At 38.0% G+C, this 16,877-nt stretch overlaps 1 protein-coding gene and 1 non-coding gene across 2 annotated transcripts in view; one reads left to right on the top strand and one right to left on the bottom strand.

The window, feature by feature from the left end:
* The window catches only part of USP32 (ubiquitin specific peptidase 32), a 189,546-nt gene that overhangs the window by 91,542 nt on the left and 81,127 nt on the right, over positions 1-16,877 (bottom strand). Inside the window, exons 3-4 of the mRNA XM_036836787.1 lie at positions 7,014-7,119; positions 2,535-2,653 (exon numbers count right to left, since the gene is read on the bottom strand). Coding sequence (XP_036692682.1) covers positions 2,535-2,653; positions 7,014-7,119 — 225 coding nt within the window. The remainder of the gene's footprint in view (positions 1-2,534; positions 2,654-7,013; positions 7,120-16,877) is intronic.
* Positions 12,238-12,344, top strand: LOC118887628. The gene has a single exon (XR_005018103.1). It is a non-coding gene; the product is annotated as a U6 spliceosomal RNA (small nuclear RNA).

The following is a 16,877-nucleotide window of genomic DNA, read 5'->3' as shown; positions in this document are numbered from 1 at the left end:
GCCCGCACACAGCAACGAAGACCCAACGCAGCCAAAAAAAAAAAAAAAAAGTAATTAAACAACAGCAACAAAAACTCATATATTTTCCTGCTCAAATACCTCTAAAGACTTCTATCTCACTCAGGGTGAAAGCTGAAGAACTCACACTGTCCTACAGGGCCATGTGTAATCTCCCTACCCCATCCCACCCCCTCCCCCAACCTCTGTAACTTCATTTCCTACTATTCCCTTGCTCATTCCATTCCAGCTAAATTGACCTCTCCTTGTTCCTTGAACAAGTCAAGCACACTTCCCCTCAGGGCTTTTGCTATATTCTCTTCATGAAAAATGCTTTCCCTAGATATCCGCGTGGGTTTTCTCTCTCACTTCCTTAAAATTCTTTGTTCAAATGTCACTTTCTCTGATAAGCCTCTCCTAACTATCCTATACAAAATACCTACACTTGGCTACCTCCTCCCCATCACCACCTATGCCCTGTATTCTACTTTATTTTTCCCTATAGCACTAATTATTATCTAATATATGTACCTGCTATTGTGCCTAAATTATAAGAGAACTGGGTGGCTAACCACATTTAATCCCCATCTATAAAATGGTAATGTCTGCATAAGCCTTATTAAAATGAAAAAAAAAAAAAGGAACTTCCCTGGTATCCAGTGGTAAAGAATCCGCCTTCCAATGCAGGGGATGCCCGTTCAATCCTTGGTCAGGGAACTAAGACCCCACGTGCCGCAGGGCAACTAAGGCTGCGCGTCTCATCTAGAGCCCGCGTGCCACGAACTACAGAGCCCACGTGCCCTGGAGCCTGTGTGCCACAACTAGAGAGAGAAAACCCTCACACCACAACTAGAGAGAAGCCCGCATGCCTCAACAAAAGATCCCGCATGCCACAACTAAGACCCAACGTGGCAAAATAAACAAACAAACAAATAAATAAATAAATAAAATATTTTAAAATATACACATATATGTATATATATACATTCTCCCCGGAAATGACCAAAGCACTTGACATCTCTGTGAAAAATTCAAGTAATCAGGCCTGTAAAGATTAGATCAGTTTTTTTTTTCTGGTCAGCAAATTTTATTAGGGGGAAAAAAAATGATCTAGTTTGTCTTGAGGTACTGAAATATCATCACAGCAACTTCCAGTCAATAAGTCAGAACCAGAAATGCAGGAGGACAATCCTTCTGCACCAAACACACAGAAATGCTGAGTAAAATGTAACACCATAACTACTACCAAAAACTGCTTAGCCAAGCTCAAAAGCAAGAAAGGGAAATCTCCAGATGCTATCAACACAGAGGAAACTTAAAGCCAGAGTGATAAAAAGCTAAAGGTAAAGCCAGAGAGTCCAAAGAGATATAAGAACCACACACATGGGCTTCCCTGGTGGCGCAGTGGTTGAGAATCCATCTGCCAATGCAGGGGACATGGGTTCGATCCCTGGTCCGGGAAGATCCCACATGCTGCGGAGCAACTAAGCCCGTGAGCCACAACTACTGAGCCTGCATGCCGCAACTACTGAAGCCCGCGTGCCTAGAGCCTGTGCTCCACAATGAGAGAAGCCACCACAATGAGAAGCCTACGCACTGCAAGGAAGAGTAGCCCCCGCTCGCCGCAACTAGAGAAAGCCCGCGCGCAGCAACAAAGACCCAACACAGCCAAAATAAATAAATAAATAAAATAAATTTATATTAAAAAAAAAAAAGAACCACATATGGTTGGGGTATTAACAATCAATGCTTATATAGTTAGGAAGGTGAGTAAACTAAATTGAATTAAAACTCTCTGAATAAAACCAAGAGCAGTGAAAGTGAAATGGAAGTGGGTCAAATAGCCACCCATAAGAAATCATACAGCACTGAGTGCTGCAGGAAAGAATCAGAAACTTGTAAAAGGACTTTACTCTGCCATCTCTTGGGACTTTTCCCATATTAGCAGACCTCTGAAAAGAAATAAAAGAATTTTCTCTGTTAAAGATACACATTTTCTGTTGTTAAAGTTTTTTACAATGAAAATATATTATTTATGAAAACAGGAGAATGACAAATTTTTAAAACCCAAATATTTCACTATGCAAATCAACTAAGTAAAATAAATGATAAAATAGGCATTGATGGATCATAGAGGTCACCTATGGCTCAAGGCCAATGAGTGATATATCTACATGCTCATGATGAAAAGCAATGAGCACCACAACCTAAGCAATGCTGTTTCTGCAGGATCACCTGTGTGTGTGTCTGTATGTGTGCTGGTGTGACAGTGGGGGAGTATGTTTCATTATACCGTTAAGTATAGACAGTTGCCTTTATTGGGAATTGGGAATTTTCAGATTCACAAACACAGCAGTAATAAGCGTCATGGACCTTTGAGCATAGCACACAAATCGTTAAAGCATCAACCATTAAATAGAAAAATGTCAAGAATATGCTACACATAAACGTCTATTCATCACAGCTAAATTCATTATACAACTAAGAGTTAATACTTTGTCCACAGGGAGGGATGAAATGTAAATCTTTAAATATACCTCTGAGAAACACTTCCTGAGTGTATCTGGGACTTTACCATCCACCACATGGAGCATTCTTTCCATTTCTTCCCGTATAACATAGCTCCCGGATTCACTTGCAAAAAGACTAAAAATGTCTAGGAGAAAGAAAGAATAAAGTAATTTTATCATAGATTAATGTACTCTGGTGGAAGTAGGGAGGGAAGAGATAGGTAACAATTATTGAGTGATTACTAGCGCCAAGCACTTTATAAATATACAATTTAATTTATTCATTAAAAAAAACAATGCTAATTAAAACAGGAATGTGGTACCTTTTCAAATACCAAATTTGCAAAAATGTTTAGGTGTGACAATACCAAGTGTTAGCAATAAACTGGGATAAACAGGAACTCTTATATACTGTTAATGAGTATAGATTACTGTAACACTTTGGAGAGCACCTTGCCAAAATCTAGTAAAGATGAATATTTATGCTAGAAATTCAATTTCTAGGCAACTCCACCTTCACTTGTGAGAAACTCTCATACATACGTGCGTGAGGTACAACATACACTGAAGTATACTTTGTAATAGCAAAATTTAGGGAAGAAAAGATAAATGTCTATCAACAAAAAATATAGGTAACCTGAGACACACACACACAATGAAATACTATATAGCAGTTAGAATAAAGAAACTAAGTGTTTCAACATGGGTAAATATCAATAATATTCAGGGGAAAAAGCAAATTGCAAAACCTGTATAGTATACAATTTATTTTAAAAGTTTTAAATCTGTAAAACAGTTGAAGATATGTTTAAGGATACATACAAATGTCATAAATGTATAAAGACCTGCATGAGAAATGAAAGATCACCAACTTCATGAGAGTGCTTACTTCTGTCAAGGGAAGAATGTGGATGGGAACATGGAGGGATACTGAGAAAGAGCCTCACCTTGGCTATAATCTTTTATTTCTTAAAAAACAAGATCTGGGACAAATATGACACAATGGTAAGAAATAATAAAGCTGGGTGGAAGTACATACTACATGTATGTTTGAAATATTACTGTTATGAGTTGAACTGCATCCCCCCAAAAGACATGCTGAAATCCTAACCTCCAAGTACCTGAGAATATGACCTTATTTGGAAAGATAGGAGACAGAAAGATAGAAGAGACATTCCATCCCTCTGAAGGCCCAGTGGGTTCCATTGCCTGCCCTCCCACATGCCATGGCTGATTCCCTTAAGGGGAATATTTGCTAGAAGCCTCTGACCATCTGTTATGGGTTAAATTATATTCCCCTGCTCCAAAAGATGTTGAAGTCTTAACCTCAGTACCCATGATTGTGACCTTATTTGAAACAGGGTCTCTGCAGATATAATCAAGTTAAGATGAGGTCATGAGGGTGGGTCTTAACCCAATATGATTAATTATAAGAAGACAAGACAGAAACAGTGGGAAGAAAGCCATATGATGAGATGAGATGGAAAGAGACTGGAATGATGCAACTGCAAGCCAAGGAATACCAAGGATTGAGGGCTACCACCAGAAGTTACGTAAAAAGAAGGATTCTTCCCTGTAGATTTCAGAGGGAGTAAGGCCCTGCTAACATATTAATTTTGGACTTCTAGCCTCTAGACTGTGAGATAATAAATTTCTGTTGTTTTGAGCCACCCAGTTTGTGGTACTTTGCTATAGCTGCCCTAGGAAACTAATACAATTGTATAATAAAAATGATTTAAAATTTTAAATATATGTGTTTATGACCCTCAAATTGGTTATTTTTATTTATTGGCTACCTCGAGCCAGAGTATGTGTTTGTTGGTAGAGGGATGTTAATTTTAAAAAATCAGGATCTCAGTTAAATTCCAATACATAAAATTGGGTTTAGGGATATGTTCATTATCTTGATTGTGATAATGTGGATATATACATGTCTGAAAACATCAAAATGTACACTCTTTAAATATGTACATTTTATTGTATATCAATTATACCTCAACAAAACTGTAAAAAAGGAAACAGCTGAAGAACAACAGTCTAAATTCAGAAGTGAGAAAGAAGATTCTGAGAGATTTAGAAGCAGTAAGAGGGCAGCTTAGAAAAGGAAGAAAGAAGAAAGACCAGCATCCAGTGGGCAAGGGTAAAATTCTAGGGATTTTTAGAGCAAAATGTCACACTCTTTAATATAAACACCTTCCTAAACTTCCCCTGGAAAATTTTCTTCTTTTTTTTCTTCTTTGAAAGTTTATTTTGGCCTCAATGTTTTTCACACGTTTAATTGTAGGTACATATGTGTGTATATAAACAATCACTTTGAGAAAACAGTAAAAGTTAACAATTTATTGATTGCCCGCTAGTTCTTGATACTTGCCAGGTGCTTTACATAAATTTTTTCTTCTGAATTTTACAATGAAAGTTTTTGGTGGATGTTACTTTCATCCTTGTAGTGATGAAAAACAGGGGCTCAGAAGATCAAGAAGAGACCCAGAGTCATACAGATAGTAATCAGTCAAGCTAGCTTTTGGTCTTGGTCTTTCTCCCATGTTTTGCTCTGAGAATCATTAATTATGATAATAGTCAAATTATACTACCCTATTTGATAATAGTCAAATTATACTACTGAATTCCTACTATGTGCCAGACATTGGGGTCAGAGTGTCAGGGATAGAGCAATTCTAGCTGAGTCCTCCCATGTTGTCACTTAAATTTTAACTGTCATCTGACATTTCCCTCTCATCTCCCCTGGAAAATTTTCAATAAAATTTACATTGTTTACTAATATTCTTGTTAAGAGCAGATTTGCCTTGGGGGAGCTCAAAGAAAAGAATGAGGAAACATAAGACATTATAAGTAATTAAATGAATGAATTAAAAATTAAGTAAATAAATGCATATCCTAGGAAACACAGATGAATGATGAATGATCAACTAAGGTTGTCTTCCCTTTCACATTTAGAGGGTAAATGATGCCCTCTCATTGTAATATAAAATTTCCCTGCTTAGTAGAACTTAAAGGTGCCATCCTCTTCTGGGCTTACATAATTCACCTGATACAATTCATCTCTGAAGTTAAAAGTAAAACCATTAAAAATAATTAAACCTTTTACCAAGAATTTGTATAAAGTATTATCAAGTGAACTTCTGGTTGTATTTGTGAAGTAAGGCAAGAATAGATTGCTAAATCTATGTCTTCAGAATTATATTTTAAATAACAGCTTTACTGAGATATAAGGCATGTTCCATAAAATTCACTCTTTTAAAGTGTACAATTCAGTGTTTTTTAATATATTTACACGGCTGTGCAATCATCACCGCTATCTAATTACAGAACATTTTCACACAAAAGAAATCCCATACTCATTGGCAGTAAGCTCTCCATTTCCCTCTCCCCCTAGCCTCTGGCAACCACTAATCTATATCCTGTCTCTATAAATTTGCCTAATCTGGACATTTCATATGATTGGAACCACATAATGTGTGGCCTATTTTGACTGGCATTTATCACTTAGCATAACATTTTCAGGTTCATCTATGTTGTAGCATGTATCTCTTGGAGGAGAGCAGAATTTGTTGCCCCCAAATACGTCACTTTGGCTTGACAATTATTTTGAGCTTAAACGCAATCAAAACCCAGCAGATTCAGAAAAGCTCATTACCTTCCCATCAACAGCCTAAATTTACATTGGAAGAAAGGCCTATACCAGAGAGAGAGTTATTATCAGAGATACTTTTTTACCTAAGAAACTAGTATAACAGGGCAACCTTTGTTCTCCAAACATCTCCTCTGCCTTCCTGTGAATGGACTCCCTCTTGTATCCTCAGATCCCTAACCCTTTCCTTAGCTCAGAATGTTATCTAAGCCTCAATTACCTGGCTGCCCTTTGGGTCTCATATTTTTATGGGGCTCCTGTACGTATATACAAAATTTGTTTGGTTTTCTCCTGTTAATCTGTCTTATATCAACTTAATTATTAGATCAGCCAAAAGACCTAGAAGGGAAATTTTTTCCACTCTTACACAGTACTTTATTCCTTCTTATTGTTGAGTAATATTCTATTGTTGGTTATATCACGTTTTGTTTATGCTGAATGCATCAGTTGATGGGCATTAGGGTTGTTACCATTTTGTAACCATTATGAACAGTGCTGTTAGGAACATTTTTTTTTTTTAATGAATATATGTTTTCCGTTTTCTTGGGTATATACCTAGGAATGAAATTGTGGGATCATATGAAAACTCAGTGATTAACAGTTTGAGAAACTGCCAGTTTTCCAAAGTGGCTTCATTATCTATCTTAACACTTACGTGGTATCTAATTGTAATTTGAATTTACACTTCCCAAGTAACTACTTATGTTTAACATTTTTTCAAGTGCTTACTGGCTACTTGTATATCTTCTTTGGAGAAACATCACTTCAAATCCTTTGACTGTCATCAAAATTTTGAGGTAGATTATTCTGTACACAGATGTAGTATTTTAACATTTTGAGATAATAAAAGTACTCACATTTTGCTTTCTCTTCATCTCTGCCTCTTGTAAGAAGGACAAGTCCAACTATTAAGTTATTGAAGTGCAGTCCTTTGGATGTTCCACCAAAAGAACAATAAATCACCTAGGAGAAAATGAATGATACAGTCAACTATAGACATTTCAGTTGTTGAGGAATGTGAGGCTGATATCACCTTTAACAAATCTTATCTCCATCTCCAAACAAGGTCCTGGTAAATTTTAGTGCAATGATGTTGTTTCTCCCTCTTCTTCCTCCCTTATAACTTGTTATGGCACTCAGCCAAGAATATACTGTACTTATCCTAAAGTACATATATCACTGGCTCACACACTGAATTTTCTTTCTCTTGGGAGTCCTCATCAAGGTCCAAAAAGACAAGTTCCTCCCCTTCAATAGTCCCAATAATGTGATAAGGATTTCATGCAATTAGACAGCTTCCTTCAACCTCTGTTAAACATATATACACATAATTTTGATTTGAAAGATCAACATTCTCTAAGTGAGTGTTCAGAAATACAGTGGCAATTACACTGCAATATATAAATGTACCTAATTAACATGTTGTACACCTTAAATTTATACAATGTTATATGTCAAATATATTCAAATTTTAAGTAAAAACATGAAGAAAATACAGAAGGACATTTTTATACTCTTAGAATTGAGTATTATAGTAACCAGAAATAAAAAAGAAAAGCTATTCATAAGAAAGGGACAGTAACAGCAATCACATAAATTCATTTATTCAACAATTCTGTGTTGAGTGCCTAGCGTGATAGTGTGATACAACAAACATATATTTGGTCTTCCTCCAGGTTCCTGACACAAGAGCTTCTAAAATCTTTGGAATTCCCAGAGTGATACAGGTGAAAGGAGCATCTTTTGTTATTGATAATATCCCTTTAAACCATACCTGAATTTATGCTAATAAGGTGACTCTTGGTGAGTCCTTACAAAGCTTCAGAATGGGAGCTGGTATTCAGAGGTACTAATGATGTGATTAGAGGGTTAGAACTTTCAGCCCCACTTCCCAAAGTCAGGGAAAGGGAGAGGAGCTGAAGATTGAGCTAATCACCAATGGCAAGTGACTTAATCATTCATGCCTATGTAATGGAACTTCTATAAGAACCCCTAAACCGAAGGTTTGTTGGTGAACACATCAAGGTGCAAGAAGGTTGGAACATCCAGAAAGGACAAGAAAGTACTGTGCACCATCGCCTTCCTAACTGCCCCCCCCCCGCCATCCCATGCATCTTTTTGCATTTGGCTGTTCCTGAGTTATATCCTTTATAATAAACTGGTGATATTAAATAAAGTGTCTTCCTGAGTTCTGTGGGCCATTCTAGCAAATTACTGAATCCCAGAAGGGGGACATGGGAACCCTCGACTTATAGCTGATTGGTCAGAAGTACAGGAGGTCGGGGACCTGCAATTGGCAACTTCTGAAGTGGGGGGCAGACCTGTGGGGTCTGCACTAACTCTGGATAGTTAGTATCAGAACTTAATTGAATTGTAGGACACCCAGTTGGTGTTCAGAGAGTTGGAGAACTGATTGATGTGGGGAAAAAACTCCACACATTTGGCATCGGAAGTGCTGTGTTGTTTAAAAAAGAAAAAAGAAAAAAACCCGACCTAGTAACTGCCATGCAGAATTTGTCATTGAAATACACGATTAAAGATAATTCAAGGAATAAAACTTAAATGGTCAACATATGAAAATACATATTCATTAAATGATACTTATAAATATATTTAATAATACTCTGACAGCTGATGCCAAAAACTGTGTGTTTAGTGCCACTGAGAGCAAAAACTAGCATAGGGAGATGGCCCCAAATCAGAAAATATAAAACATAAAAAGAACATAAGAAGTATACTTCATAGAATAACTATTTTTAGCTAGCCCCTGCATAACCAGAGGAAGGTAACAGAAAACCCCCTCTATCCCTGATTTATAAAGCCCCAGACCTTTAAAACTCCCCTACCATTGGGGGAAAGGCAGAATCACTGAGAAAGTCTTGCCCTCCAAGATCCAGAGACATAATGACCCCCTAGAACTGAGACAGAAATAGGACAACAGAGAACGTCCCCCCCGCCCCAGTACCCCTCACCCACCTCCGCCACTGTGCTAGCAAACACTGAGGAATAAATAACAGCAGTCTACTGCCGAAGGAGAGGGAAGAGTATGGAGAGAGATCTTCTCTATGGTACAGTAACAGAGAGAAAATAAAATCAAAAGTTAAAGATAGAGCAGACATTAGAAATGTTCTCTGGCAAACAGGACTCTACCCTAAAAAAGGTAACCCTAGTCTGGAATTTGAAGCCTGTAGTGCACTGTGAGTAGCCATAGCAACACAAAAAACCAGCTCAACTACAGACTAGACTGACAACTACTTGTGCTAAAGACCTAGCCAGGCATAAATACTATTTAGCTCAGTCTCTACTGTCCTATATAAAACATCTATCATTCCACCACAAATTATAAGTCACACAAGGAAGCAGAGAAAAACACCCAAAACCTCACACACTGACAAAGGAAAAACATGGGAATAGAGTTCAATAAAGCTTTGGAATGGCTCAACAGTAAACTCAACAGACTCAAGTTAGAGATTATCCAAATGAAACATAGAAGGAAAAAAAATGTGGGGATGGGAGGGAACAAAACAGAAAATCCAAGAGCTGTGAGAAAATATCAAATGATTTAACATACATGTAATTGAAATCCAAGAAGTAAAAGAGAATGGGTCAGAAGAAATATCTGAAGAGATAAAGGCTGAGGATCTTCCAAAACTAATAAAGACACAAAACCACAGATACAAGTTGTTCAGAGAACAGGTAGGGTAAATCATACTTTTAATCCCCCAAAACCAACTAGACAAACCATACCCAAACTATTCGAAACAAAAGATAAAAAGAAAATCTTTAAGGCTGCCAGAGGAAAAAAGATGCATTACACTGAGAGAAACATTTCTCATCAAAAACCACATAAGCCAGAAAACAGTGCAATGACATGTTTAAAGCACTAAAGGAAAAAAAAAACAACTGAGAATCCTATACCCAATGAAAATATCTTTGAAAAAGAAAGAAAAACAGAATTTTTCAGGAAAATGAAAACAGAGAAGTCATGGGACTTCCCTGGTGGTCCAGTGGCTAAGACTCTACGCTCCTAATGCAGGGGGCCCGGGTTCCATCCCTGGTCAGGGAACTAGATCCCATATGCTGTAACTAAGAGTTTGCATGTGCAACTAAAAGATCCTGCATGCCACAACTGAAGATCCCGCACACCGCAACAAAGATCCCACATGCCACAACTAAGACCCAGTGCAGCCAAATAAATAAATAAATAAATATATTTTTTTAAAAAACAAAACCAGAGAAGTCATTACCAATGAATGTGTACTACATAAAAGGGCAAAAGAAAGTAGTACCTCAGGCTGAAGGAAATATGATATCAAATAGGTAAATGTATCTACACAAAGAAATGAGTAGGAAATAGCATAAATGAAGGTAAATATAAAATTTATTTGTTTCCTAATTTTTAATTGCTCTAAAAGACAACTGGCTGGCTAACGGAATAATAGTAAAATTTTAATGTGCTTATAGCATATGTAAAACACATGACAACAGCACAAAAGATGGGACAGAGAAATTGGAAGTATACTGTTGTATACTAAGATATTATACCATGTATCTCAGTCTGTACATTGCCAATCAGCAAGAAATTAATCACAGCACTATAGTGTTTAACCCAACATCAACTCCATTGATATTATTATTATTATAAAAACAATAGCTAACACACTTAAATGGTTATTACATGGCATATAACTATTGTTGTAAGTGCTTTACCAGTATTAAGCTTCAAGATGATTCCATGAGGAAGACATTACTGGTGTCCCCATTTTATGGCTGAGGAAAACTAGAGCCCAAGGAGATCTAAGTAACTTGTCCAAAGTCATACATCAATGAAGCTGCAGGGTCAAGATTCAAACCTAGTTTCCTGAAACTGAACTCTTAACCACTTCACAGTTCTATAGTACAATTATACACATTCTCTAGTATTATATGAAATGAAAGACATCACCAGCAAGATGTATACCATTTTGGTGAAATATATTGAAGATTAAGAAATTTCAAACTATCACAAACCCAATCTACAGACACTATGTTTTTGGCATCCCTTTCTCCCCAGTTTAACTTGATAATGTGGTCTTTTCACTTTTGATCACTGACTTTAGTACAAAGAGAGCAAAGTAGTAACAGTAAACTTGAGAAAGAAATTTTGGGTAAGATATGATTTTCAATTTTGCAAGTATTTGCAAAATGTAGAAGATTTTGTTTTGAATTCACCTGGTTGGAATGCTGGAATATACTGGTCCCTCACTCCCAAAATATAAGAACGGCAATAACTTTCTAAAACCACCAAGTTCAAAAGTTCATTTAACAGACGATGAAAGGAGGCCCGGGAAAATCACCACATCTCCTGAATTCTAAGATGTATGCATTTTCCACCTTTTATTAATGTGTCAGAAATCATGCATCTAACATCAAATGTGTAATATCTTTTTTCATCCTCAAAAAGTTATTTTTAAATCAACAGTCACCTTATAACTGACAATGATTTAACATTAATGAAATATTAAGTGCCACGCTCATTACTATTCACACTGTTTTTAGGATTGACGAGAGGCGTTGTGCACAGGATAGGCAAGGATATTTTGATGCTACTTTTTAAAAGGCACATAAGTGTTAACTTATTACTATAACTTGTTATAAGATCTTTATTTTAAAATCCCTCTAATAATCTTCTTTAGCTATTAAAAAGAAAGAAGAATAGGGACTTCTCTGGTGGTCCAGTGGTAAAGAATCCGCCTCCAATGCAGGGGACGTGGGTTCAATCCCTGGTCGGGGAACTAAGATCCCACATGCCGTGGGACAACTAAGCCTGCGTGCCACAACTACTGAGCTCAAGCGCCTCAACTAGAGCCCGTGTGCCGCAAACTACAGAGCCCACACGCCTTGAAGCCTGTGCGCCACGACTAGAGAAGAGAAAACCTGCACACCACAACTAGAGAGAAGCCCGCTTTGCCACAACAAAGATCCCGAATGCCGCAACTAAGACCCGACGCAGCCAAATAAATAAATAAATAGAATTGATTTTTCTAGAAATGTCTAAACAACGACAAACTCTTTGTGCTTTAAAAAAAAAAAGACCTGTTAGTGCTCACTTCAGTAGCGCATACACTAAAACTGAAATGATACAGAGAAGATTACCATGGCCCCTGTGCAAGGATGACACGCAAATTCGTGAAGCGTTCCGTACCATGATATCACTTATACATGGAATCTAAAATAGGACACAGGGAATTCCCTGGCAGTCTAGTGGTTAGGACTCCGTGCTTTCACTGCTGAGGGCCCAGGTTCAATCTCCCACAAGCCTCGTGGTGTGGCCAAAAAATAAATTTTAAAAATAAACATGACACAAATGAACTTATTTATGAAACAGAAACATATCCACAGGCATGGAGAACAGACTTGTGGTTGCCAGGAGGGTGGATGAGGTGGAGAAGGGATGGATTGGGATTTTGGGATTAGCAGATGCAAACTATTATATATAGAATGGATAAACAACAAGGTCCTACTGTATAGCACAGGGAACTATATTCAACGTCCTGTAAAAGAATATAAAATACTGTGTGTGTGTGTGTGTGTGTGTGTGTGTGTGTGTGTGTGTGTGTATTGAATCACGTTGCTGTATACCAGAAACTAACACAACATTGTAAATCAACTCTATTTCCATAAAAAAAAATTTTTAATAAGTAAATAAAGTTTAAAAACCTGATATACAGTTTATTCTTAATTTGATATGTAAATATTTTATTGTCTATCTCTACAAGATACTTTTAAAATATAACCATAATATCATTATCACAACTAAGAAAAACCTGTCTTCCCAAAATTCATATGTTGAAACCCAGTGTGAGATGGACTTTTGGGAGGTGATTAGGTCACAAGGGCAAAGCCCTCATGAATGGGATCAGTGCTCTTATAAAAGAGGCCTAAGAAGCTCCTTTGCTTTGAAATACAATTCTGTTTATAAGCCATCCAGAATATGGTATTCTGCTACAGCAGCCCAAGTGGACTAAGACAAACACTAACAAAAATTCCTTAGTATCATCAAGTATCTAGTCAGTATTCAGATTTCCCCAACTGTCTTATTTTTTTTTTCAACTTGTTTGCTCAACTTGGGAGCTAAAATATATAATTGGTTGCTAGTCTCTTAACTCTCTTGAGCTGTAGGTTTTCTTTCTCTCTCCCTCTTCTTCTCACTCCCTCTCTTTTTCATCACAATTTATTTGCTGAAGAAAGCAAGATGTTTGTCCTGTGGAGTTTTCCAAAGTCTGCATTTTGATGATTGTATTGTCTATCCTCTGTATTCCCTGTAAACTGGGAGTTAGATCCAAAGAATTAATCACGTTTAAATTATATTTTTTGGCAAGAACCATCTCCCAGTTGGTGCTACTGTATCTCCATCAGGAGGCACATAATGACTACTTATCTCTCTTTTTGTGATATTAATAGCCATTAATGATCACTGCCTAGATTCACAAATTCATTAAAGGTTAAAAAAGGCTGGGGCTTCCCTGGTGGCGCAGCGGTTGAGAATCTGCCTGCCAATGCAGGGGACACGGGTTCGAGCCCTGGTCTGGGAAGATCCCACATGCCGCGGAGCAGCTGGGCCCGTGAGCCACAATTGCTGAGCCTGCGCGTCTGGAGCCTATGCTCCGCAACGAGAGGCCGCGATAGTGAGAGGCCCGCGCACCGCGATGAAGAGTGGCCCCCGCTTGCCACAACTAGAGAAAGCACTCGCACAGAAACGAAGACCCAACACAGCCATAAATAAATTAAATAAATAAATAAATAAATAAAGCATGACACACACACACACACACACACACACACACACAAAGGCTGATAATTCTTTTGTTTATTGGCTGAAATATTTCGATAAAGAGAAAATTCTCCTAATCTACTATTTGGTTACCCTGAGATGTACTTTGTATAGAAGAGCCAGAATAAATGTTTGATTCTTTTCCTTCATTAATCAGTTTTTAAAATATGAGTTGGTTTCCCAGCATCTTTCAAAGGTACCTGTGCAGAAAAAAGAAAATATAGAAGACCTAAGACTGCTATCCTTAGGTCTGCTTGCCAGTTTGGCCCTTGACTGATATCTGTGAACTTGGATTTCGGGAAGATTTCCACCATTCCTTAAATGTTAAATGTGGTTAACTACCTAAACTGTTTATAAAAACAATGTGGCAGGGCTTCCCTGGTGGCACAGTGGTTAAGAATCCGCCTGCCAATGCAGGGGACACGGGTTTGAGCCCTGGTCCCGGAAGATCCCACATGCCACAGAGCAACTAAGCTCGTGTGCCACAACTACTGAGCCTGCGCTCTAGAGTCTGCGAGCCACAACTACTGAGCCCGCGCGCTGCAACTGCTGAAGCCCGTGCGACCTAGAGCCCATGCTCTGCAACAAGAGAAGCCACCGCAATGAGAAGGCCACACACCGCAACAAAGAGTAGCCCCCGCTCGCCACAACTAGAGAAAGCCCGCGTGCAGCAACGAAGACCCAACGCAGCCAAAAATAAGTAAATAAAATAAATTTATAAAAAAAAAAAAAACAATGTGGCTTATACTCAACACCTGCTTTCTTTTGGAAGTTTGGAATTTTGGTATGTGATAGGTAGAAGGTACCCAGGTGACCAGCTCCAATAAAAGCCTTGAGCACTGAGTCTCTCTAAAGAGCTTCTCTAGTAGACAACATTTCACACCTGCTGTCACAACTTATTGCTAGAGAAACTAAGTACATCCTGTGCGACTCCACTGGAAGAGGACTCTTACAAGCTTGTACCTGGTCTCCTCCAGACTTTGCCCCATATTCCTTTCCTCTTTGCTGATTTTGCTTTGTATCCTTTTGCTATAATAAATCACAATAGTGAGTATGATATATGCTCAGTCCTGGGAGTCCTGTTAATCATGAATCTGGGGGTGGTCTTGGAAACCTGTGTCCAAAAGGAGTATTTTTATTTTTTTATTTTGGCTGTGTTGGGTCTTCATTGCTGCGCACACGGGCTTTCTCTAGTTGTGGCGCACGGGCTTCTCATTGCGGTGGCTTCTCTTGCTGAGGAGCAGGGGCTCTAGGCACGCGGGCTTCATTAGTTGTGGCTCGCTGGCTCTAGAGCGCAAGCTCAGTAGTTGTAGAGCACGGGCTTAGTTGCTCCGCAGCATGCGGGACCTTCCTAGACCAGGGATCGAACCCGTGTCCCCTGCATGGGCAGGCGGATTCTTAACCACTGCGCCACCAGGGAAGTCCCAAAAGGAGTATTTTTAAAAATATATTTGATATGTTTCAATCTCCTTACAATTAACCTTAGTGATGATCAATTTCCCCATTTTTGCCCATCCCTTTGTAGAGGGAGACTCTTCGAATTGGCTCCTGAATCCCTTCTATATGACTCTAAGTAGTGTCTTACACCTTCCTTACTTTCTGGTATGACAAGATGTTCTAAGCTCATTTTATAAATTCCCTGACCCAGACCTAGAATCAGACATTTTTCCAAACAGCCTTGTTCTTTGAAATGGGAAGTTGTATTTAGAGATCACAATCAGGATACTAGTGGTGCTTATTGCTTGGGTATTAGTGACTGTTTCTCAAACTTTTCAGTGGACAGATCTAGGAAAGTAAAACACATCATGAATTTATACTAATACTCCCATATACATGCAATCTTTTCCATTTCATCTCCAACTAATCATTACATTTTGATATCGATTGAATGTTTCAATATTAATAATGTTTCTATGTTCCTTTCTAGAGAACATCACTGAACTAAGGTAACATGGAAGTAGGATAACGAGAAGATAATTCTAAGCGGTAACTTCAAAAGGGAATCTGAGACCATAAAGCATGAGAATACTGGGCCTAGATATTTGTAGAAAAGACTTCTGATGTTCTCACAAAGGTAGTTCTCCTTTCTTTGGGGACATAAGGCATGGAGACATTTTCTCATGCTTCTTGCAACTGAATAGGGCTGTATGACTACTTCTGGCCAAAAGGTTATGAACAGAAATGACAGACACAACTTCTGGGCCATGCACCTAATTGCACAAGACCTCTCCCGAGCATGACTTCCATTACTCCACTACTGATTTATAGAAGCTCTTTCTGATATGTAAGTGCCAAAGATTTGACACTGCCAAACAAAAACACTAATTCAAAAAGATACATGTACCCCAATGTTCATAGCATTATTTACAATAGCCAAGATATGGAAGCAACCTAAGTATCCATTAACAGATGAATGCATAAAGATGTGGGGGGTGTGTGTGTACACATACATATACACAACGGAATACTACTCAGTCATAAAAAAGAATGAAATTTTGCCATCTGCAACAACATGGATGGACTTGGAGGGTATTATGCTAAGTGAAATAAGTCAGAGAAAGACAAATATGGTATGATATCATATGTGGAATCTAAAACAAACAAACAAACAAATACGTAGTGAATACAACAAAAAAGAAACAGACTCACAGATATAGAGAACAAACTAGTGGTTACCAGCAGGGAGGAGGAAGAGGGGAGGGGCAAGAAAGGGGTAAAGGATTAAGAGATGAAAACTACTATGTATAAAATAAATAAGCTACAAGGATATATTGTACAATACAGGGAATACAGCCAATATTTTATAATAACTATAAATGGAATAAAACCTTTAAAAATTGTGAATCACTATTTTGTACACCTGAAACATATATATATGTACATCAACTATACCACACACACAAAAAAT

The sequence above is a fragment of the Balaenoptera musculus genome, chromosome 20 (assembly GCF_009873245.2).
Source record: "Balaenoptera musculus isolate JJ_BM4_2016_0621 chromosome 20, mBalMus1.pri.v3, whole genome shotgun sequence".
Classification (NCBI taxonomy): Eukaryota; Metazoa; Chordata; class Mammalia; order Artiodactyla; family Balaenopteridae; genus Balaenoptera; species Balaenoptera musculus.
Note: the sequence above shows the minus strand (reverse complement) of the source record. Positions and strands in the feature narration are given on the sequence as shown.